The 25,471-nt window shown below is 40.2% G+C and overlaps 1 protein-coding gene across 1 annotated transcript in view; it reads left to right on the plus strand.

Moving 5' to 3' along the window:
• Window positions 1–25,471, plus strand: part of tmem131 (transmembrane protein 131) — a 175,344-nt gene that overhangs the window by 73,024 nt on the left and 76,849 nt on the right. The window contains exon 4 of the mRNA XM_067985799.1: window positions 19,415–19,483. Within this exon, the coding sequence (XP_067841900.1) occupies window positions 19,415–19,483 (69 nt within the window). The remainder of the gene's footprint in view (window positions 1–19,414; window positions 19,484–25,471) is intronic.

The raw sequence follows: 25,471 nt of genomic DNA on the forward strand, positions 1-25,471 counted from the left end.
AAAAAGGCATTCGGGATACTTTCCTTCATTAGCCGAGGCACTGAATATAAGAACGGAGAGGTATGAAACATTGGTTAGGCTACAGCTTGAGTACTGCATACAGTTCTGGTCACCACATTACAGGAAAGATGTGATTGCACTAGAGAGGGTATAGAGGAGATTTACAAGGATGTTGCCAGGGCTGGAGAATTTTTTATCTAGGAGAAAAAATTAGATAGGCTGGGTTTGTTTTCTTTGGAACAATGGATGCTGAGGGGAGATTTAATTGAGGTGTATAAAATTATGACTGGACTAGATAAAGTGGATAGGGAGGACCTATTTCCCTTAGCAGAGAGGTCAGTGACCAGGGGGCAGAGATTTAAATTAATTGGTGGAAGGATTAGAGGCGAGCTGAGGAGAAATTTTCTGGAGCTCACTGCCTGAAAGGGTGGTAGAGGCAGAAACCCTCAACTCATTTTAAAAAGTGCTTGCATGTGCACTTGAAGTGCCGTAACCTACATGGCTACAGACCCAGCAAAGTGGGATTAAGCTGGATAGCTCTTTTTCGGCCGGCACAGACACGATGGGCCGAATGGCCGCCTTCTGTGCCGTAACTTTCTATGATGATCTGAGTCCTTTTTTGGGTTGATAGTTGCCATTTTGAAAATTGGAAGTGGCATTAGAATTATAGGTAGAGGAAACCTGTTCTTTCTACTTTTATGATTAATTTGTTCACCTAGTGATCTTGGGGAAGGAAATTGCCTGTTAAAACACTTCATATCTATTACTTGATATTACACTGTTGCCAGGCCAGTGTGTAGCTGCAGTGAAAAAGTCACTGGTTTGTTTAGGAGAAAGTTGAGTACAAATCAAGAGGTCATATCCCATAAGAAATAGGAGCAGGAGCAGGCCATACGGCCTCTCAAGCCTGCTCCCCCATTCAGTAAGGTCATAGCTGATCTTCGACCTAAACTCCACTTTCCCGCCCGATCTCCATATCCCTTGATTCCCCTAGAGTCCAAAAATCTTATCTATCAACCTTGAATATACTCAACGACTCAGCCACCCTTTATTCTGAGACTATGCTCCCAAGTTCTAGATGCTCCAGCCAGGGGAAACAACCTCTCAGCATCTACCCTGTTAAGCCCTCTCAGAATCTTGTGCTTCAATGAGATCACCTCTCATTCTCCTAAACTCGAATATAGGCCCATTCTACTGAATTTCTCATCCCAGGAATCAATCAAGTGAACCTTTGTTGCACCACCTCTGAGGCAAGTATATCCTTCCTTAGATAAGGAGACCAAAACTGTACACAGTACTCCAGGTGAGGGGTCATCAAGCCAATTCTAGCCAGACTTCCTTACTCTTGTACTCCAACCCCTTGCAATAAAGGCCAACATGCCATTTGCCTTCCTAATTGCTTGCTGTACCTGTATGCTAACTTTTTTTGTTTCTTGTACGAGGACACCCAAATATCTCTGAACACCAACATTTAATTGTTTCTCACCATTTAAAAAATATTCTGTTTTTCTATTCTTCCTACCATAGTGAATAACCTCACATTTCCCCACATTATACTCCATCTGCCACCTTCTTGCCCACTCACTTAACCTGTCTATATCCCTTTGCTGACTCTTTTTGTCCTCCCCACAGCTTACTTTCCTACCTAGCTTTGTATTGTCAGCAAACTTGGATTCATTGCACTTGGTCCCTACATCTAAGTTATTAATATAGATTGTAAATAGCTGAGGCCCAAGCACCAATCCTTGCGGTACCCCATTAACTACAGCTTGCCAACCTGAAAATGACGTGTTTATCCCTCTTCTCTTTTCTGACCGTTAACCAATCCCCTTTCCATACTAACATATTCCCCCCCCCAAAAAAAAAACCCCCATGAGCCCTTATCTTGTGTAACACCCTTTTAAGTGGCACCTTTCAAAAATGCCTTTTGAAAATCCAGATATACTACATCCACTGGTTCCCCATTATCTACCCTACTAATTACATCCTCAAAAAACTCAAATTTGTCAAACCCAATTTCCCTTTCATGAAACCATGTTGACTCTGCCTAATCATATTATGATTTTCTAAGTGCTCTGTTACCACTTATAAAATACTAGCTAGTGCTCTGGTACTGGTTACCATACCATGGAAAGAATATTGTGGCCTTTGAGAGCATTACAAGAGATGATGACAACAACTGCTTGCAGTGATATCATGTCTTTAAGGTAGTAAAATGTCCCAAGGCGTTTCACAGGAGCGTTATCAAACAAAATTTAACCCTGAGCCACATAAGGAGCTAACAGATGACCAAAAGAGGTAGGTTTTAAGGAGCATTTTAAAGGAGGGGGGGTGGGGGGGTTCGGGAGAGAATTCCAGTGCTTAGGGCCTAGGCAGCTGAAGGCATGGCTGCCAATGGTGGAGCGATTAAAATCAGGGATGCGCAAGAGGCCAGAATTCGAGAAGCGCAGCGATCTGAGGGTTGTTGGGCTGGAGGAGGTTACAGAGATAGAGAGGGGTAAGGCGATGGAGGGATTTGAAAACCAGGATGAGAATTTTAAAATCGAGGCGTTCCCGGACCACAGGTGAGCGTGCTATCCAATGAGTCAACCTGATGGACTAAAGCTTTTTAAAAATCCATTCTTGGTATGTGCGCAACACTGACGAGGCCAGCATTTATTGCCCATCCCTTGTTTACTTGATGCAAATGAGTGGGTTTTCTAGGCCACTTCAGGGTAAGAAAGACTTGCATCACTACCTCTGGGTGTCCCAAAGCACTTTTCAGCCAATGAAGTACTATTTGAAGTGTAGTCACTGTTGTAATGTAGGAAGCACGGCAGCCAGTTTGCACACAGGGATACATATTGGCCAGGACACCAGGGAGAACTCCCCTGCTCTTTGAATGGTGGGAATTTTTATGCCCACCTGAGGGCAGACAGGGCCTCGGTTTAACATCTCAACCAAAAGACGACACCTCCGACAGTGCAGCACTCCCTCAATACTGACACTTCGGTACTGCACTGCAGTCTTAGCCTAGATAATGTGCTCAAGTCTCTGGAGTGGGACTTGAACCCACAACCTTCTGACTCAGATGTGTGATACCACTGAGCCAAGGCTGGCAAAGGGCAGTTAAGAGTCAACCACGGTATAGGACTGGAGTCACACTTGGGCCAAATCTGGTAAGGGTGGCAGGTTTCCTCCCCTGAAGGACGTTAGTGAATCAGTTTGGATTTTATGACAATCCGACAGCTTCATGGTCACTTTAACTGATGCCAGCTTTTTATTCCTAGATTTAAAAAAAAATTGAATTCAAATTCTCAAACTGCCATAGTGGGATTTGAACTGATGTCTCTGGATTATTGGTCCAAGCCTTTGCATTACTAGTCAAAAAACTTAATCACTTCATGCTCTTACCAAGCTGCAAGATGGTAACCTTTAGATCCAGTCAGGCTTTTGAATTCCAGTCTGGTCTATCCTCTTTGCAAAGTGTTCATACAACAGAATATGTTCTCAATGATATCTGTAGCTGATGGCAATTAGATGTTCTCATCAAGTCGATTCAACCAAATTTCAGTGATGCTTCCTGGGAATATCCATTTGCAGCAAGGAAATCAATAAAGGAGTTTATCCTGTTCATATACTGCGTTGGCTCAGTATTATGCACCATTTGGGTAAGCTGCTAGAGTATTGTCTTATGCTGTGTGTCTGTTTTTCCTTTAAAAATTCTTTTGAATGCGGCTCTTCAAAGATACAGATGAGATGATGTCAAGTACTTAGTGTCAAGAGACCAGGCATTGCATTTCAAGTATTCTAGGAACTACAAGTACGTTCCTGTGGTTTCTTGGCTTCTGGCAACTATCAAATATAATATTCATTCATCCAAATTCCAGATGTTACAATGCCCTCTTCAGTTGAACTTGTTGGCTGTTACTTCTTTATCAATGTTTGGTAGTTTAATATGTTCGAAGTCATATCCTTGACGGCTCAGTAAATAAATGTAAGTGGTGTGAGCTATGTGCATTAGAAAAATTTTAGTTTGGGCCATAGTAATTTAAAATGTACATGAGGCAGACCACATACTGTTTTTTTCCACTGTAGTCTACTGTATCAACTGACTACTGTAAAGGAGTTTAGTGCAGAGGGGTACAAAAATTGGTGTTTGCTAAAATGAATGTTTTAAATGAAGAAAAATCAGAGGAACCTGTTTGCTTAGGATTAATATTAGGCAGAGTAAGGGGCTTCCTCTGTAGAAATCTGCTTTGTATTGTAATGGGATTAGGAGTGTTTACAGACAGTAAGCTATTATCCTTTTTGGCAGTTCCCCACCATTGGTCTATGAGCAGACTGTAAGTTCAGAATTCATGGCCCTGAATTTCCAGAGTTCTCCCGCTGAAGTTAGTGAGAGATTGGAAGAGCGGCAGAAACCCGATACGTAAACAGCTGATTTTAGCCATTTATTCTCCGATGGATGAGGCGGAGAATCCATGTGGAAATTCCAGCTGAGTGTCCAAGTTGTATAATGTGAATATGGTGTTGAGACTACCCAAGTGGTTGATAAGGGAAGAAGAATTTTAGCTCATTTAGCTAGGATTTGTTTGGGAGTAACAGCTTAAAGTAATTTTAAGTTCATCTTTCATTTAAATATTACCTGATGTTTCAAAAATATTTTTCAATTGTAGGGATGTAAAACAGGCCTATACGACATTTATAACCTGATCAACTGGTTCATAGCTATTTCATAATGCTTACCAAATCACAATAGCTAATAATTTAGTCATCGTGCTGCTCCATAAGCAAAGTTATTGTTGATAGCTGAAAAGTGGCAACTGGGGATTGGCTCTTCAAGATGGGATGTTTCAGCAGCTGTAACATAATCATGTACCTGGAAATACCTTGGTGCAGTGGTGGAAATATTTCAACGAGCTGTTTTAATTGCAGTGCAAGAAAAATATGATAGACGGCTAGCAGTAAGCCACAAGGCAGTAATTCAATCAAGTGGATCTGTTGGCATCCTAAATTGCTTGAGCTTTGCTTTTGTGGTTTATGTATGTCAGAAGAATTGAATTAATCCTTTGTCATTTGTACCCTGTGACCTTTTGAGCTATTTATTTTAATGTGTGTAATTCGTAGGGGCAACCTGATTTAGATGAAAAGGCAGTAATGGTGTTGCTAAATATTACCTGCATGTTTGACCCAGAGCAGCCCAAAAGCTCAAGTAACTGAGTATTACAAACCAGAGGTCTTGGGTTTGATCTCTTGCATTATTTAGTTTGGGAAGTGGGGAGATGGTAGGGGCACTGAAAGTTGGCCATAGAATCTCTGGTTACGGAGCAGGGATGGTCAATTGATGAGGGAACCTGCTCACTATCCATGCTGGAAGTGCATTTTTGGACATCCGACAAGAGTACGATGTGATTTCCTTTGATCCCTCTTGCATCTGGAGAGTCTAGAACTAGGGGGCATAGTCTCAGGATAAAGTGTGGGCAATTTAGGACTGTGATGAGGAATTTCTTCAATCAGAGGGTTGTGAATCTTTGGAATTCTCTATCAGAGAGCTGTGGATGCTCAGTTGTTGAGTATATTCAAAACGGAGATAGATAGATTTTTGGACTCTAAGGGGAATCAAGTGATATGGGGATCGGGCAGGAAAGTGGAGTTGAGGTCGAAGATCAGCCATGATCTTATTAAATGGTGGAACAGGCTTGAGGGGCCATATGACCCACTCCTGCTCCTATTTCTTATGATTGCCAGCACACACTATCACGACTCTCAGGTGAATAACAGCCATTTAAGCAAGGTATCAGAAGGCACCAAGACCCTTGCATATGTCCCTTCAGAAAAGATGATGAGCAAGATTGTTTTTTTATTATATAGAGTTTTTATTAGAGCATGTGTTTGGAAAAAATAAACTAGCCTCACGCTTTTTGTTTTATCCGCTGCTAGCATCCTGTGTTTCCTTGTTGACTGCATGATGTGGCTTCTTCGATGCAGTTTAAGGTAGTGTGCGCATGTACTTCATAGGTTGCAAAAAAAACATACATACATCCATACATACCTGTTAACCTGAAAATCTAGCAAAAGCTGAAACTCAAGAACTCATCCATTTCTTTTCCCTCCCTTCATCGCCATCCACATTCTCTCACCCCCATCCCCCCAATAATTCTACCTTTTAGTTTAGTGGGTAATGTAAATCCCTCTGCTTTTGAACACCACTCCTAGCACTAGTGGCAGTGATTGCAGCCTTTTTATATTATAGGTGGAAACTCCTGTTGTTGAGAGTTTGGACTACAGTAATCAGAGGCCGCAATGCATGCAATTAGCATGGGAAACCGGTGAGAGAATAGAGGGATCTCTTTGGTGTATTAACCACCACACCCTGGGAGGAATGAGATTTGGGTGGGGGCGGGAAAGAGAGAGGGCGATTTTATAGTGAATTTTCTAAGCAAACACTGATATGGCCGTATGACACCGATTATTGGCGTGAAACGCAAATGGTTAGCTTGAGTTAACATATTTGAAGACATTGGCAGTCGTGCCTTCAGTCGCTGAGGTCTGAAGCTCTGGAATTCCCTCCCCAAACCTCTTCGCCTCTCTCGCCTCCTTTAAGAAGACATTGCTTAAAATCTACCTCTTTGACCAAGCATTTGGTCACCTGCCCTGATATCTCCATCTTTGGCTTGGTGTCAGTTTTTGTCTGATTATGCTCCTGTGAGCGCCTTGGGACATTTTACTATGTTAAATGGCGCTATATAAATGTAAGTTATCATCACAGTTGTTTCATCACCTTACTTGAAGGGACTGCTTGTTAATTCAAATCGAAGGTGTAGACCATGGCATGCCCAGCAATCCATAGCTTTACCTGGTAAGTTTTGTGGAAAATCAAAGTGACTGACTGCCTGCAATTAGAATGTGATTAATTAAATATGGTACAGTATGAATCACAGGAGATAAAATGAAATTGTTCCTTGACTAAGTATATTGGAGACTGACCTTCATGGTTTGTACTTTATGGTGGTGAATCATCTTGGTGTTCTTGATCAGTCCCTGTGTAAACATTCATATGGTTGAATTAGTCATTTTCATTTGAGATAAAATAGTAGACATAGTACAATAGAAATTCATTGTAATTCTCCAGATGGTTAACTGATGCATTTTTAATTGTTAACAAACTGTATTCTTGAAATTATTTTGATTACAGTTCTCTGTGGGAATTTTTTCCATAACAGTAATACTTACCAACACTGACTCCAGTGTAATGTGTGTTTTCTCCCCCTACAGTAGTTTACTGGGAAACAAACTGTGATGAGCCATTTCCAACCAGCCTTGCAACTCTCCTTTGGTACAGAAATAACATGTAATCAGTTTGTTTTTGTTGATGAAAAAATCACAAGAACAAATCAATTCAGATGAAGTAGAGCGATCTGTAGTGATATTGTGTTAAACTGCATTTTATGCACAAAATGCAAGTTTGTGCTGGAGCTGTTTGCCCAGGCATGTCCTCTGGTTGCAGGTTTCAGCCTCAATTCTGGTTGTTATTTCAGTCCATGGTCTGGCTGTAAAGCACATGTCCGGGACAGTTTGAACATTATTGGCTTGTCTCCAGCACATCTATTTTTTTTAAAATCAAAGATGTATCAAGCTCAAATTATTGGGGATGCACTTTCTATTTACAATATGTTAACAGATTATGCCAAACTAAAGATCTAATTGGCAGATGTTTAGTTGTCGTTTTTGTTAAAAGCCTACATTCACAGTGACAATTATTGCATGCAGTATTGTAACTTCATCTCTGTCTTGGAGCTGGTGAATTTTAATAAGATTTTATAAAAAAGTAATTTCTTAAAACATGGTCTTGCTGATCCTAATAGTAAATGTACTGATTTAGTATGTTTTTGTACTAGCATGGGTGCCCTTGAACAGATTAAAGGACAGATAGCCAGGTAATTTAATGATCTCTCTGACCTTTGTTTCAGCATTAAACATAGTATCATAGGTACAGCGTAGGAGGAGGCCATTTGGCCCATTGTGCCTGTGCCAGCTCTTTGGATAACTCTTTCAATCAGTCCCATTCCCCTTCTCTTTCCCCATAGCCCTGTAAATTTTTTCCCTTCAAGTATTTATCCAATCCCCTTTTGTAAGTTACTATTGAATTTGCTTCCACCACCCTTTCAGGCAGTGCATTCTAGATCGTTACAACTCGCTGCGTAAAAAAAAAATGTTTCTTCATGTTGCCTCTGGCGCTTTTGCTGATCACCTTAAATCTGTGTCCTCTGGTTACTGACCCTTCTGCCACTGGAAACAGTTTCTCCTTATTTACTCTGTCAAAACCATTCATGATTTTGGACACCTCTATCAAATCTCTCTGCATTTATTGTCCATCCCTAGTTTCCAATTTCTTCTTGAACCGCTGCAGTCCATGTGATGAAGGTGCTCTTACAATGCTATTGTGGTTTGATACTAGGCCACATCAGAGGGCAGTTAAGAGTCAACCACATTGGTGTGGGATTGGAGACACATACCAGGTAACAACAGCAGGTTTCCTTTCCTAAAGAATGGTCACTTTTACTGACACCAGCTTTTTATTTCCAGATTTTAAAATTGAATTAAATTTCAATTTCTCAAACAGTTTGCAACATCTGGTTATTCCACAGCAGTCAATTATACTGAGATGAGGCTGAAGTTTAGAAAATGGAAAGGTTCTGACAATGGGGCATCATGTAATTAGGAGTAAACTAAAAGATGATGAAATCTGAGAATCACAAGCTTTTGAAAATTTAGTATGAATTGGAAGTGAAAAGCTGTGACGCCTTAAGAATTAACTGCTTTGAAAGAGGTTGTTGGTGGATTTTTTTTATTAGATGGAATGGAAATTATCCAAAATTATTTTGTTAGCCATAAAAATATTTTAATTTGGCCTTTGTAAGGTAACAGTTTAAATAGACATTGTCTGTGTCTATATTAACAAAACTGTAGCTTCATTGAGAGGAAATTCCTTGTGTGTTGATTATTCCAATCGCTGTCGAGGTAGATTCAGCAAAATTGTGATCTTGGCAGCAACAATATGCCAAATAAGATGCAATTTCTTTTAAAGTAGTATAGTTTTTGTACTTGAGATCTGCTATTTTGAATTTGGATGTGTGGGAAAAATTATTGAGCATTAGTCACCTATTTGCTAACCAACTGAAAAGAAAGATGTATGCTTTGGAGGAATGAAAGCACATTTTACTCAGATTTTTGTTCACCATTTTAGATAATGTATTTTTTTTACACTGTAATTGCACTTGCTGTACAAATCGCACAAGCCTTTTGAGTTCTGAATTTCCTTTGCACCTGTAAAATCAACACAGGTTCTCAGGCCACAACTCATCTTTTTGTTAAACTGAATATTATAAAACAAATGCAAAAAAGTTGAGGTGCATCAGAACAGTTTACGAATTGCTTCATTCCCCAAATGTATTTATGGTCATATTAAAGATATGCTACCATCGGCATTAAAGATTTAAAAAAGGCTTCTTGTCACGAGTTTGCATATTCACTGAAACCCAGGTTCCTGCAGAGCAGATGTTTTGAGCATTTCAAAAAAATAGAAACTACTGAAAGTAGCTTTTAAATTAGCTACAAGCTTTGAAGTAATTATTGCACAACACTTCAGTGTGATTTAGCTTGCAGATGTCTTTTTTGAGAAGTAGTGAAAGTCTGAATGTATAACACCTGTTGCATTGAAAATAGTTCAAAATCTTTTTGATGAGCCATTGAAGGCACTATGTATAGTGCAGTTGTGTATTTAAACTTGAGATTGAAATGTGATAAATAGAAGTGAATGAGGATTGGTTTGAAATTAGTTTGATTCCAAAAGGTGTTGGCTGCTGACAAATGATTTAATCTTTTAGTGCTTATTTACTTAGTTGCATTTTGAAGAGACCTAGTTTTTTTCCAAAGTAGTTGTCTGATGGGACTATTTCTATGATTAGTAAGGGCTGTTGGGCCAGCCAGTGGCCTTAGATGACACTGTATGTATGTCTCTATACACTTTTACATTCACTACTATTACGCTATGTGGAGCTAAACACTATATGTAATAAATGAGCCTGATACTGTGTTTGCAGATGTGTTCCCTCATTAATTTATCTAATCTTTCAGTTGAAGGCAAAACCAAAGTCAGCTTTTATTTAGATTTTAAAAAGACACTTTCCGTTTCTAGACCTTTTTAGATTTTGGGGGAGGGGGAAGAATTAAATCCTGAGCTTTATCATGGTAAATCCTAATACTTGTTCACAATTCTGTTTCTGATTCTGTTTTTCTAGTACAATTATGTTAATTGTGTGAAGCAAATTATTATCAGCCATTTAATGTTAGGGTAAAATCCAATTAATAACAGCAAAAAATCTATCCTTCAGATAAGATGTTAAACTAAGGTCTTGTCTGTATGTTCAGGTGAATGCTAAACATCCTTTGCCCATATTCAAATAAAAGCAGGGATTTCCCCATTGTATCTTGGTCAGCATTCCTCCCTCAACTACTACCATCAAAAATGCAGATCAACCAGTCATTCATCTTATTGCTGTTTTGGGAACTACCAGGTGCAGAATGGCTGCCACATTTACCTCCATAGAATAATCACTGCACTCCAAAAATAATTCTGTGAAGCACTTTTGAGATGTTTTGGGTATGTGGTAGGGCACTACATAAATGCAAGTGTTTTATTTTTCAAAAGAAGAATTCCAAAATTAAGGCTAGACTCTAAGTCGCAAAAACGTTAATGTCTGCACGTTTTGGTGTGATGCATGTAGCCAGTTTCCTTCTTTGCTGCAAGCGACATTTACTTCATCCCTCAATGGATAGCGCAAACAGAGTGCACCTTCAATCATTTGTAGTGAATACAGAAAGCTGAACAAAATTACATGGAGTGGTAACAGTTGAATGTGATGTATATTGATGTGACGACACTTGTAAGTGTTCATTTACTTATTTAATGTTCCAAAATTGTTTTTCTGATTAAACTGAAAGTTCTTAGAGTTCAAATATTATGTTTTATTTTGTTTTTCACTTGCCGTGTATTTGCTTGAAGCTGATTTCACCCAGTTTTTTGTGACCTGAATTCAGGGTGGAAGTAAACTGATAAGTGGAAGATTCAAGTAAGCGCTGTTGGGCAAGCCATTTATTTTGATGTGGATATTTTTTCCAACTGGAAAAGTTTTTAATTCAGTTTTGTTTTTAAAAAATGAAAAACAACTTTAACCTCCATTATTTGCAAGTGAACATTTTGTTTTTCAATATTCAGTACAAAGTGCAACCTTTCTTGCAATTTGTTTAAAGTCCTGATTAGTGGGATATTACATTTAACCTTTTGCATTGGTCTGCTTGAGGTTTTGCAGCGTAATTTGAACAATGATTGAGATATTACAGTACGGTTAAGCCCATACACCTGTAGTTTTGATAAAATGCAGTACTATTGAGTCACCTTAAAGTTTCATTAGTTGAATTTTTTTATTCATTTATGGGATGTGGGCGTCGCTGGCGAGGCCGGCATTTATTGCCCATCCCTAATTGCCCTTGAGAAGGTGGTGGTGAGCCACCTTCTTGAACCGCTGCAGTCCGTGTGGTAAAGGTTCTCCCACAGTGCTGTTAGGAAGGGAGTTCCAGGATTTTGACCCAGTAGGTAATGACCGTAATGGCAGGTTTTGACTAACTCGATACGTTAGTTCCTCATCCATTACCATTGATCATAAGCGTAATATTTTATTTTCTGTTACCATCATGAAAAATGTCATGGTTGTCAAACCTTCTGACTACCATAGATTTTTCAGCTAGTCCAAATGCTCCCTATAGTTTATTGGATGAATCGAGCAGAAATAGTCAGCAAAACATCTGTTGCTCTGTAGAAACAACTAAAGTAATAAAAAAAAGTTTGGTAGATTGGTCATGTCCATTAGTGAAAAGACCAGTTCCTTCATGTTTAATCTGCAGGATCAACCTTTAACAGAGAGCCAATTTGTTATTTTTGTAGGTCTGTTTTGCTGTGGGCTACCTGAGCCATGGTTTGTTTATAGCTGGGAAGGTCGCTGACTCGGAGAACTGTACATCTGCCAGTAGCTGGAATGCTATGACTGCCTTTAAAGTGTGATTTGTGTTAACAAGGTACACCCTCCAGGGGCAGAAATGGATTGTAAATGCTCTTGTGTATTTTCAGCATGCTGGTCACTCAAGTTCTTGCCTTGGGTGGACTGCAGTGCTTGACAAAACCACTTAATAGAGCATTTTATGGGGAGTAAGGTAATTTATCTTGAGGAAGGGAAATGTGATGAAGCATTGCTTTCTTTAATTAATTTTCGCCCACTTTGGCTAACTGGAGTGGCAGTGAAAGTACAAAGTTTAGATTATCGCACTCTCCTACCTGTATAGTTTTGAGGGCTGAATTGTAAAGAGGAGAAAACATTAAATAAACTGATCACTATAGAGCTCGATGATTTGAAGACTTCTTCAGTTTATAGAATCTAGGACTGTAAACTGCTCGGAGCCAAAGTTACAAAGGCGACAGGGGGGGTGTACTGAAAATAAACAGTGGTGCTGTTTGAGTAAGTTACAAGTATCAAAGGCAGTAGAGTGTGTTATGTCAACCAGAGTATGAATGTTTAACTTTCTGTAATCCACCAGGCCCTGATGTATTATGTTTGTTCACATGTATGTATTAATTGTTTTGAAAAATTATTTTCAGTTTTACATGCACAGTTTAGGAATGATGCTTATGGCAAAACATACATAATTGTGTCTTAATTTTAAGGTTTTTGTGGCCATGTATGTCATCATGTGATACTAATGTATTACAAAAAATGTTCCAGTGGCTGAAATTGTTGAACATAAACCACCAATCTGGAGTTCACTAGTATTGTACTTGTTTTTTTTAAAAATAGCATGTACAATTTACCTTGTTCATGAGAACATCTAATTTAAAGGTGCAATAATTACTGTACCTCACCCTCTCTAGCAATGTGTTAACGAACTTTAAACACTTAATCTGTATTAGCACTGTTTGTACTTTTATCAACTGCAATTTAATAGAATTACTACTGTCATCACCTTTTTACATTGCAACAGTTACCACTGCATAGCGATGTGTTTATTGCTTTTATATGTTTTTTAAAAACATGATTCATGCACTTGCTATTGTATCCGATCATAGAAATATACAGGGCTAGTAAGGACTATTTCAGTCTAACTGGCCAGACCCAAAGTTTAAAAAAATACTATACGGCCGTGTAGTTTTCTTCTGCTTTCCTTCTAAAGAAACTATGCAGACTCTGATCTGTCTCTACAGTCTCCCTGGGCACTCCGTTCCATACACTCACTATCTCGCGAAGTCGTTAAAATCTTTCTTGTCTGTTCAACTGAGCTGGAGCCCATGTTTCATGTGATTTTGTCAAATAATTTTGTCTTTCACCATAGCTCAGATATCTTATCCCTGGTCAGTTTAGTTCAACTTTTTTGTGCCATCTCGAGATGCCCCCACTGTAGTATGGTGGACAGAAATAGGGCCAAACTAGTGCCCGTTATAAGCTTACCATCACCCTCTGGGACTTGTGTTTTGGCTGTGCACCAAAGATTTTGTTTGCTGCCTTTACTGCTGTTGCATGCTGAACTGCTCATTTTTCAATGAGATATCTACCAGTACACCCAAATCCCCCTCCCTTGTGTCCTGTAGTTGACTGTTGTTCATCTTGTATTACCAGTCTCTTCACCGTGCATTTTTGTCCACATTAAATGATGTGCCACTTTTCATCCAATCTATTTGGAGGCTTCTGATTTGGTCTACTTGTTTACAATTATTTGCAGCCTGCTGTCACGCTCCAAGTTTTAATTGTCAGCAAATTTATTGTGCTGTAATGTTTGGTCTTAATACATTAATTTTCATTCTAAACTAAGCATGTTTTTGCTTTCCTTTCTTAAATGGAGTTGCAATACAGGTCAGCCATGATCTAATTGAACGGCGGAATAGGTTCGGGGGGCTGAATAGCTTAGAATCATAGAATCTTATAGTGCAGAAGGAGGCCATTTGGCCCGTCGTGCCTGTGCCAGCTCTTTGAAAGAGCTGTCCAGTTTAGTCCCACACCCTGACTTTTTCCTCATAACCCTGCAAATTAGTTCTTCAAGTACATATCCAATTGCCTTTTGAAAGTTCCAATGGAATCTGCTTCCATCACTCTTTCAAGAAGTGCATTGCAGATCTTAACAACCCTCTGTGTACAAAAATGTCTCCATTTCCCCTCTAGTTCTTTTGCCAATTATTTTTTAAGTCCACGACCCACTTCCCAGAGGAAACAGTTTCTCCCTACTTGCTCTATCAAAACCCCTCATAATTTTGAATACCTCCATTAGGTCTCCTCTTAACCTTCTCCACTCAAAGAACAACAGTCCCAGCTTCTCTGATCCCTCCACATAACTGAAGTCCCTCATTCCTGGTGTCATCCGGTGAACCTCCTCTACCCTTTCCAAGTTCTTGACAGCCTTCGTCAAATTGTACACAATACTCCAGCTGATGTCTAACCAATGATTTGTAAAGGTTTAGCATGACTTCCTTGTTTTTGTATTCAGTGCCCCTATTTACAAAGTCAAGTATCCCATACACTTAGCCGCCTTATCAACTTGCCCTGCCACCTTCAAAGATTTGTGAATATGCACTCCCAGGTCCCACTGCTCTTGCACCCCCCCCCCCCCCCCCTTAAAATAGTACCATTTAGATTACATTGCCTCTCCATGTTGTTTCTCCCAAAGTTCATCACTTCACACTTATCTGCATTAATTTTCATCTGCCACGTGTCTGCTTATTCCTGTTCCTATGATGTAACAGTTGTGTCACCATTATGTAATAGTAAAACTTCTTTTCCTTGCATAAAATTCCTATCCTCACAAATTCACTTTAATAGTTTCCAAAATATTTGAAAACAGTGAGCAACTACTCAAAAATTACAACTTCACAGCACCTGAACCATAGAATAAAGATGCTCAGTAATTGAGAACAGTATTTAAATGCTACTCTAAGGTTAACTGATGCAAGGTTTTAACTTGCTAACAAGTTAGTGACAGTCTTGGTTATTACTGAACTGGACAATAATTTCACTTTCACAATTTCGCTTCTGATCAATTTATCCACATTCTCCTGGATGATCTTGAATAGTGACTGTGGTAGTTTTTTTTATTATCATGCATTAAAATATTTACTGTGAACTAATTTGAGCTGCTATTAATGGATGTCTAGTGCTTTGAATGGAATGGTCACATCTAAACTGTTTAGCAATTTTATAAGTGCATTTGAGGGACTAGTTGACTCAGTGGATTATAACAAACTATTTTTTCACATCTGGAAGCTGGTATTAATCCAGTCCAGACTGATTGTGTGAAACCTTTTTTTAAACTGTAAGAATGCTGTTTTGAAATGAAATGGACTGTCTCAGCCTGGTACTTATTATGCAAGGATTCACAACACAAAACATTCATAATTGGCATGAATTGGCAGTATTCAGATGGCTGGTATGGGAGTTGGAAAAATTTAGTGGTATTGGACTGAGTACACGAGGTCAAGTTCAAAGTGCATTGTTGTCAGAGTACCAAGTTATAGTCCAGCAATTTTATTTTAAATTCACAAGCTTTCGGAGGCTTCCTCCTTCGTCAGGTAAACATTTACCTGACGAAGGAGGAAGCCTCCGAAAGCTTGTGAATTTAAAATAAAATTGCTGGACTATAACTTGGTGTTGTAAAATTGTTTACAGTTGTCAGAGTAGAAAGTGCTTTACTTTACATCTAACCAATGCTGTACCTGGCCTAGGAGTGCTTGATAACATTTGGTGACCAAGGTGAAATATGTTCCATTGCTCAGCATTAACAGTCACTTAAGTGTAGGAAAATGTCCCAATGAATGTCCTTTCTTTTCTTTTGTGCTGCTTTCTATTTCTGTAATCTTGTTGTTTTTATGGTCCCTTTCTCAAACTGTTGCTCATCCAAAATAGGAGTTTTACAAATTTCTTAGTTTGTAATTTTCTTTAAATCTTAACTCTTCTGCCAACAGCAACCAAATTTGTGTTTGCTAATGCTTTGATAGAAATTAGAAGTGTCTGAAATGTATGTGTCTACTCTTATTAATGATTATTCTGGTTGGGTAATTAAGGCAGTCTAACCATAGACTTTGGCCCTGTTTGGAGGGAGGAGGAGAAGAGAGAATCTAAATATTGCACAAACGTCATATCCAATTTTAAGATAATGCTATCTCCCAGTGGTAATTTCTATGGAGTTGATGCTGGGCACAGTGACTTAGAAAAGAATTGTAGGGTGGGAGAACTACTTGAATTAAATGTATAATTTTAACAGTTATTGATAGCAAGAAACAGTGAAGAACTTCAGGAGTATTACAATATTGCAGACAAATTCCTATTTTTTAAAAAGAAAACATTTCCCAATTGGTAATGTTTTAGAAGTCATATAAAATAATTTATTTTTTAAAAAAAAACATTTTTTGACTTTGACCCCAGCAGTGATTATTTCCCGGCAATAGTGAACTTGAGTGACATTTCATTTATCCTGTTGAAATAATCAATTTTATCCTTGCCTTTAATTGCAAATATTAAACATTTTACTAAGTGCAGTTGGCTTGAAGAATTGCCTTATTGTGTGCTGTGGACCTCACTTATGAAGGAATGCTCCTCTACATAGGGCGATTAACATAGGGACCACTTCTGTACTGCTTTTCATGTCTGCTGAGCTCCGCGTGAGGAAGATTGAGAGTGATGCGATACAGTGCATCGGGGCCCCAGCGCTCTGCATTTTCAAACTGATTCATATTTTTTCTGTTTTTCTTTCCAAATTTTTCCTTGTCTCCTTGTTGTGTCACAGCTGCACAAGTATTGGGCATTCATTACCTTGGCCAAGGGATCAGCACCCACAGCCTTCTGGAGAAGAGAGTTCTAGAATCCCACTACTCTTTTTGTATGGAAAAAATGCTTCCTGATTTCACTCCTAAATTTCGCCTCTAATTGTAAAATTACGCCCCCTTGTTCTGGATTCCCCCACCTGAGGAAATAGTATTTCTGCATCTACCCAGTCGAATCCCATTATCATTTTAAACACCTGGATTAGATCTGCCCGTAACAATCTATACTCATGGGAATACAAGCCAAGTTCATGCAACCTGTCATAATTTAATCCTTTGAGCCCTGGCATCATTCTGGTGAATCTGCACTATACTCCTTCCAACGCCAATATTTCTTTTCTGTAGTTAAGTGCCCAAAACTGAATATAGCACTCCAGATGTGGCCTGACCAAGGCTCTGTACAACTGAAGCATCACTTTCTCGGATTCAAAATGGATGACTTCACACTCCCCCCACATTGAACTCCATCTGCCATAGTTTTTCCCATTCACTTAGTCTGTCTAGGTCCCATTGTAACTTCTTGCTCCTGTCTACACCACTTACTATGCCTCCTAACTTAGTATCATCTGCAGACTTGGATATACAGCTCTCTAATATAAGTCATTAATATATATGGTGAAAAGCTGAAGTACTGTTTTTCAGCTTGTTGCTATGGTTCAGATAGATGTAAAAGATACTGTGGTACCATTTGAAGAACAGCAGGAAGTTTTGATTTCCTCTCTCAACCAATGCCACTAGAAGTAGATTCACAGTTATTTGCTCTCCCCTTCTTGTTTGTGGGACCTTTGGTGTGCACTCATTTGGTTGCTGAGTTTACCTATATAACTACATTAACTACACTCCAAAAAAAATGTAATTCATCAGATGTGAAGTATTTTGTGATGTCCTAAGGATGAGATCAAGCACTATATAAAGTTTGTTTAATTTATGTCCAGTAGACTGGATAATAATATTGGAGATTATTTGTGTCTATCAGATCAAGTATGTTTCTGTCAAGATGCACATTCTTCAAAAAAAAAACAGATTGTAAATATAACTTCCTTCACTGCAGTTGATCAGGGAGCCCTTCTCTGGCATTTGAACTACCTCCTCAGGAAAGGAAATATTGATACAGGATGGGGTAATAAGCCAATGATAGGGACTTGGCTGAAGCATGTTTTTCCTCTTCATCCCAAATTATTCCTAAGGAGCAAAATAAATTGTTTCAACAGTTAAACATGTCATTAATCTTAGTCCCAGCCCATGGCTTCATTAAATATACCTCTTCACAGATTACTACCTTAAAGGTCTTTTTCAAACTAGCACCTAGCTCCTAAAAATCTGACTGCCAGACCACCAACCTGTTCTTGCCTATGTCATTGGTTCCTACATGAACCGTGATCACTGGCTGAGCCCCTCCCTTGCCAGAAGTTTGCTTAGCTGCAACGTGAAGGCCTTCATCCATGTAGGACTCTCCATTATAACTGCAAAGCATACTACTGTATGCTGCTGGTTATGGAATTCCCTACTACCTTTATTGTCTTCTCCTTTGCAAATTTTCTCCTTCACCAATATTAGTATCTCCTTTTGCCATAATGCCACAATGTGAGATGTTTTTGATTATGTAGTCTGTTGGAGGATCTCCTCCATGAGAATTCCAGATTCTTCAAAGTCATCCATGCTAGCCTCTGGTCCTCCACCTTCCATAAACTTGTTCAAAAGTCAATTGTATCCTGTCCCGCATGCCTATCACTTCCATCCTCGCTGACCAATGGTGGCTCACTGACTCTGAATTTAAAGTTCTTGTCCTCAAATTTCCCCCCCTTGGCCTCACCCATCCTATCTCTGCAATCTCCCCCTGCACCCTTCAGTCCTCTGAATCTGGCTTTTGTGCATCTTCCCCTCCCTTCGTCCCACCTTTTGTAGCAGAGTCTGTACTGCTGCATCCCTATTATCTGCAATTGCTTCACTACTGCTTTCTCCCTCTCCTTTCTCCTTTTTACAAACCTTCTCAATGCCCATCTTTTTGACCAAGTTTTCAGTCACTTCTAACTCTCCCATCATGATATGACATTTTTATCTCTTTATTTTTCCTCCTGTTTGTAAAGTGCCGTAGGACATTAAATACAAAAGCAAGTGTTTTTTCTGCAGGAGAATTTTTAATAATTTTTTAATTCTCCCACTTAACCTTTTTGACTTGATCATTGTTTCTAGGCTGGTGTTTCCATAAATTTACGTCCATAGCATTAAAAAAAATGTTTTAATTATATCGTTGAGAACGGGAGTGTTTATTGGCACCATTATTTTAATTGGTTGGAGGGGAAGAGGTAGAAAAGCGTTGGAAGTACAAGCAATGTGACAAGCCAGACTGGTTGAACGTGTTTTTCCAGATCTGTGCAACAATAACTGATGTGTGACCTGGATTCTGTTTTAAATCATAAGAAAGCTAAGGAAAGGAAATGCATTCAGTGTTTTCACAACAACAGACATGTATGTTACCATGTTGCTGCTGTTACAGAAACTTTGTCTCTCTTTCAGTGCATCCCTCCATCGGGGTAACTGCAGACCTATCCGGTTTGAACCACCGATGTTGGATTTCCACGAACAGTAAGTCAAACTTTTGTTTTTTTTAATGGTTTGATTTACAAAGTTCAGGCATGAAGGGAAAAGGGCGTCTGCTAAAATCGATTTGATCCAAAAGCTAATTGTTGTATTTTGAACTAGTGATGCCTCTAGTCTGAATTTTGTGACGTTTGATTTTTAAAAAGTCTGATGTGCAGATTTCAGTTTGTTTTGACGGAGCGCATATGAACAAAGGTTTGTTATGTACTAAGGGGCCGTCCATAACTCTGTTCATAGCTATGCAGTGTATCAAGGTATGTTCACTGTATTCATTGTTGGGTCAAAATCCTGGAACTCCCTACCTAACAACACTGTGGGAGAACCTTCACCACATTGACTGCAGCGGTTCAAGAAGGTGGCTTATAACCACTTCTTAAGGGCAATTAGGGATGGGCAATAATTGCTGGCCTTGCCAGCGATGACCACATCCAATGAATGAATTTTTAAAAATTAGTTAGGTTAAACTGTAACTTTTTTTACAGTAACTTTGGGGATTGGGTTTGAAGGTAAAATTATATGTTATCAATGGCTTCTATTTCATAGACTGCTACTGATGTGAATAAAATGCAAGCAATGAGATACTATTATTTGTACAATTTATTAACTGGATTAATGCATCCATACATGTGATGGAAAAATGTAATCTGAGCAAGCTGGAGTTTATTAATGTGATAACACACTGATCAGGCAGACTATTTTTGTTTGTGTGTTCAAAAGTTGTATTTGCTTGAATAAAACCACGTCCTATCAAGTGGGGTCAACAGAAGAGCACCATTTGTCACCAAAAGTTTTGACCCTAAACTCATTATCTGCTCTAAATGCACAGCAATAAATCTCAGTCTACCAAAACATTGGCTCACAATGAAAAGTAGGTGTATAAGTAGACCGTGAATGTCGGCAGGATTTTAGAGGACAGCACGGCCAAGCCCAGTGCTGTTCTCATGCACTTTCCACCAGAGGTATGCAAATAGGAAGGTGATAGCTACCTGATTTTCTACATTCCTTAAACTAGTAGTATTGACAGATTGGAAGTTTATCATAAGACTGTCATTTTTTGGGAGGTTTGTGGCAGCCTCTCTAGATAGAATATACAGCTTGTATCTATATGTAATGTGACTTGGAGTTCCTTTTCTTGTGTCTTAGGTTACATTTTAAGGGTATATACAAGACTGGGGAATGGACCAGATCTGGGGAATGGAAATTCTCTCCAGTCCACCCAGGCATTAAAAGCAATTAATACTGATTTCTGGGCTGTGATTGTTCCATATTGCAGTCTTTCATTTGTTATTGTACTAGGCCATTAAAGCGACTGGAACTGTGATGTTTGTCTTGTTTTATCAGGCTGGCACCTCTCCTTTATCCCTGGAAGTCCTTGAGACACATTCTAAAGGGGTGGGGTGGGGTGGGGAGAAGGGGAGGTAAACTGGTTAAGTCTATTTTTGATATCATTGGCAACCCGCCTTGGTCCCGTAACCCTTTAATACCCTTGGCTAACAAAAGTCTATCAATCTCAATATTGAAGTTTTCAACTATCCTAGCCTCAACAGCTTTTTGGAGGAGAGAGTTCCAGATTTCCACTGTCCTTTGTGTGAAGTGGTTCCTGACATCACCCCTGAATGGCCTAGCTCTAATTTTAAGGTTATGCCCCCTTTGTTCTGGACTCCCCCAACAGAGAAAAGCAACTGTGCTGCTGTATGGACAGAAATTAACAAAAGACTCTTGAAATTAACAGGACACTATTTGAAGAAGAGCAGGGGCGTTCTCCCCGGTGTCCTGGCCAATATTTATCCCTCAACCAACATTTTTTTTAAAGAAAAACAGGTTATCCAGTCATTGTCGTTGCTGTTTGTGGGATCTTGCTATGCGGAAATTGGTAGCCTCATTTCTTGCGTTACAACAGTGACTACACTACAAAGTACTTCTTTGGTTGTAAAGCGCTTTGGGACGTGCTGAGGCCATGAACGGCGCTATATAAATGCAAGTCTGTGTTTTGAAAGATGCTGCAAGTTAAGTGAAGTTTCATAAATTAGCAATCTGCTGCTTATGTTAATCTTGATAAATATGTTCCGTAACCTGAGATGTGCTCTGTCAAGTGTTTCAATCAGAGAGAACTCCGCGGAGCATACAGTAAGATCTAGTATCATTTCCAATGCATACTTTTACGATAAAACAAAAAGGTTACTGTTTCCCAGATTAGTTTGTGCATAAGGTAACATTTTGGTTCATGGGGAACAAGGGCTTGCAAAGGAAGCTGTCTTTCACATTGGACACAAAAAGAGAGTATCTGGAGTGAGCTCAAATTGTAACATAGCCCATTTCCAGTTCACCAGCATTGCTGCAGCTGAGATCAGCTAACTCAGCACAGAGCTAGATCAAACTTGGGATCTTATGGCCAATGTGGCTCCTTCTGTACTCTTTGGTCAGAAGTAGATATAATTTGGAGCAGCACACTTGTCCTCTGGAAACACCTTTTCAGACCCAGAAACAATTGGTATTTGATGAACAGGAAAACCTCACAACTATGTAAGAACATGAAGAATGGAGTGAGAAAAGACCACTCACCCAAATATACCCACTCCGTATGATTCTATCATGGGCATTCTATAATTCCTCCAGTGAGTTATAGTAACTGGATTTAAATGCATCAGGTTTCTGCACTGCTACATTTTATTACGATGTGGAGATGCCGGTGATGGACTGGGGTTGACAATTGTAAACAATTTTACAACACCAAGTTATAGTCCAGCAATTTTATTTTAAATTCACAAGCTTTCGGAGGCTTCCTCCTTCCTCAGGTAAATGTTCAGGAGCTCCATGAAGCCGACGCATTTATACATATAGAACAATACATGGTGTTTACAGAATGCCCCTGCAACTGCCCGTTGCCAAGGCAATCACCGTGTTCAGACAGAGAGGTGTCACCTGCAGAACCCCCGAATACACATTCAACAAAAAAACAAACAGGAAAAAAAAAGAGGCAGAAACATCCGGAAGGCAGAGAAAGCCAGCAAATGACCCATTATATTAAAAACAGATAACATTTGTTTGCTGGTGGGGTAACGTGTAGCGTGACATGAACCCAAGATCCCGGTTGAGGCCGTCCTCATGGGTGCGGAACTTGGCTATCAATTTCTGCTCGACGATTTTGCGTTGTCGTGTGTCTCGAAGGCCGCCTTGGAGTACGCTTACCCGAAGGTCGGTGGATGAATGTCCATGACTGCTGAAGTGTTCCCCGACTGGGAGGGAACCCTCCTGTTTGGCGATTGTTGCGCGGTGTCCGTTCATCCGTTGTCGCAGCGTCTGCATGGTCTCGCCAATGTACCATGCTCTGGGGCATCCTTTCCTGCAACGTATGAGGTAGACAACGTTGGCCGAGTCACAGGAGTATGAACCATGCACCTGGTGGGTGGTGTCCTCTCGTGTGATGGTGGTATCTGTGTCGATGATCTGGCATGTCTTGCAGAGGTTACCGTGGCAGGGTTGTGTGGTGTCGTGGACGCTGTTCTCTTGAAAGCTAGGTAATTTGCTGCGAACGATGGTCTGTTTGAGGTTGGGTGGCTGTTTAAAGGCGAGTAGTGGAGGTGTGGGGATGGCCATAGCGAGGTGTTTGTCCTCATTGATGACATGTTGAAGGCTGCGGAGAACATGGCGTAGTTTCTCCGCTCCGGGGAAGTACTGGACGACAAAGGGTACTCTGTTGGTTGCGTCCCGTGTTAGTCTCCTGAGGAGGTCTATGCGATTTTTTGCTGTGGCCCGTCGGAACTGTCGATCGATGAGTCGAGCGTCATATCCCGTTCTTACTAGGGCGTCTTTCAGCGTCTGTAGGTGATGGAGATTCTTGTTGATGTTATCGTGTAGTCTCTTCAGTGATTCTCGGCACGATACACCAGTATCCCCCACGATGACGGCATCGCTGCGACAGCATCAATACTCAACACCAACAACAGCCAATCTCCGGAAGCCATCCTACAACAAGTTCCATCCCACCATCAAGCTCACCATGGACTACTCCTCAGAATCAGTTTCTTTCTTGGACACACGAATCTCCATCAAAGACGGGCACCTCAGCACCTCTACCGCAAGCCCACGGACAACCTCACGATGCTCCACTTTTCCAGCTTCCACCCTAACCACGTCAAAGAGGCCATCCCCTATGGACAGGCCCTGCGAATACACAGGGTCTGCTCAGACGAGGAGGAACGCGATGGACACCTACAGACGCTGAAAGACGCCCTAGTAAGAACGGGATATGACGCTCGACTCATCGATCGACAGTTCCGACGGGCCACAGCAAAAAATCGCATAGACCTCCTCAGGAGACTAACACGGGACGCAACCAACAGAGTACCCTTTGTCGTCCAGTACTTCCCCGGAGCGGAGAAACTACGCCATGTTCTCCGCAGCCTTCAACATGTCATCAATGAGGACAAACACCTCGCTATGGCCATCCCCACACCTCCACTACTCGCCTTTAAACAGCCACCCAACCTCAAACAGACCATCGTTCGCAGCAAATTACCTAGCTTTCAAGAGAACAGCGTCCACGACACCACACAACCCTGCCACGGTAACCTCTGCAAGACATGCCAGATCATCGACACAGATACCACCATCACACGAGAGGACACCACCCACCAGGTGCATGGTTCATACTCCTGTGACTCGGCCAACGTTGTCTACCTCATACGTTGCAGGAAAGGATGCCCCAGAGCATGGTACATTGGCGAGACCATGCAGACGCTGCGACAACGGATGAACGGACACCGCGCAACAATCGCCAAACAGGAGGGTTCCCTCCCAGTCGGGGAACACTTCAGCAGTCATGGACATTCATCCACCGACCTTCGGGTAAGCGTACTCCAAGGCGGCCTTCGAGACACACGACAACGCAAAATCGTCGAGCAGAAATTGATAGCCAAGTTCCGCACCCATGAGGACGGCCTCAACCGGGATCTTGGGTTCATGTCACGCTACACGTTACCCCACCAGCAAACAAATGTTATCTGTTTTTAATATAATGGGTCATTTGCTGGCTTTCTCTGCCTTCCGGATGTTTCTGCCTCTTTTTTTTTCCTGTTTGTTTTTTTGTTGAATGTGTATTCGGGGGTTCTGCAGGTGACACCTCTCTGTCTGAACACGGTGATTGCCTTGGCAACGGGCAGTTGCAGGGGCATTCTGTAAACACCATGTATTGTTCTATATGTATAAATGCGTCGGCTTCATGGAGCTCCTGAACATTTACCTGAGGAAGGAGGAAGCCTCCGAAAGCTTGTGAATTTAAAATAAAATTGCTGGACTATAACTTGGTGTTGTAAAATTGTTTACATTTTATTACAGCACTTCTCCTAATAAATGGATGATTAGAAAAATGCATGGAGAGAAAAGGTTAAGTTGGATGTTGCCTTTTAATGAATACTAGCTGATGCATTGCTCATATTGAGCCAGAGATTATGCTTTTACAAGGGGAGTGGGAAATGGCTGCTGAAAATATTTGGAAGGAATTTTGAGATGTGCTCAGACAGTGAATTAGGTGATTTTTATTTTATGTTTTGAGAAAGACATAGGTGGAGGACAAATAAATATAGAATTCTTCAAGCCCACTGATGGTAAATAAATTTGTTCCTCTTGCATACCCAAGTTACATAAATGAATAAATCCCTGCAGTCACAAACGACACCTTGAATATAATTACTTGCATCATTTTGGGAACACAAAGCTCTGTTTTATCCATGGTTATAAAATTATGCTGTCTGGAATTCATCAGCTGGTATAGTAAATATAATGATTAAACTTACTTTCCCCCATATTTATCAGCTAAATTAAAAATCTCATTTGCCACATGAATTTCTAAACACACAAACCTCTCAACCTGGTTAAGTTTACAGTGGCAAATGAAAGTATAGTTAGTATTTTTTTAAGACTTGGATATTGGTTATAGCCTGCAGCTTTACATTATTTAGGCAACTAATCTTC

The sequence above is a fragment of the Heptranchias perlo genome, chromosome 6 (genome assembly GCF_035084215.1).
Source record: "Heptranchias perlo isolate sHepPer1 chromosome 6, sHepPer1.hap1, whole genome shotgun sequence".
Classification (NCBI taxonomy): domain Eukaryota; kingdom Metazoa; phylum Chordata; class Chondrichthyes; order Hexanchiformes; family Hexanchidae; genus Heptranchias; species Heptranchias perlo.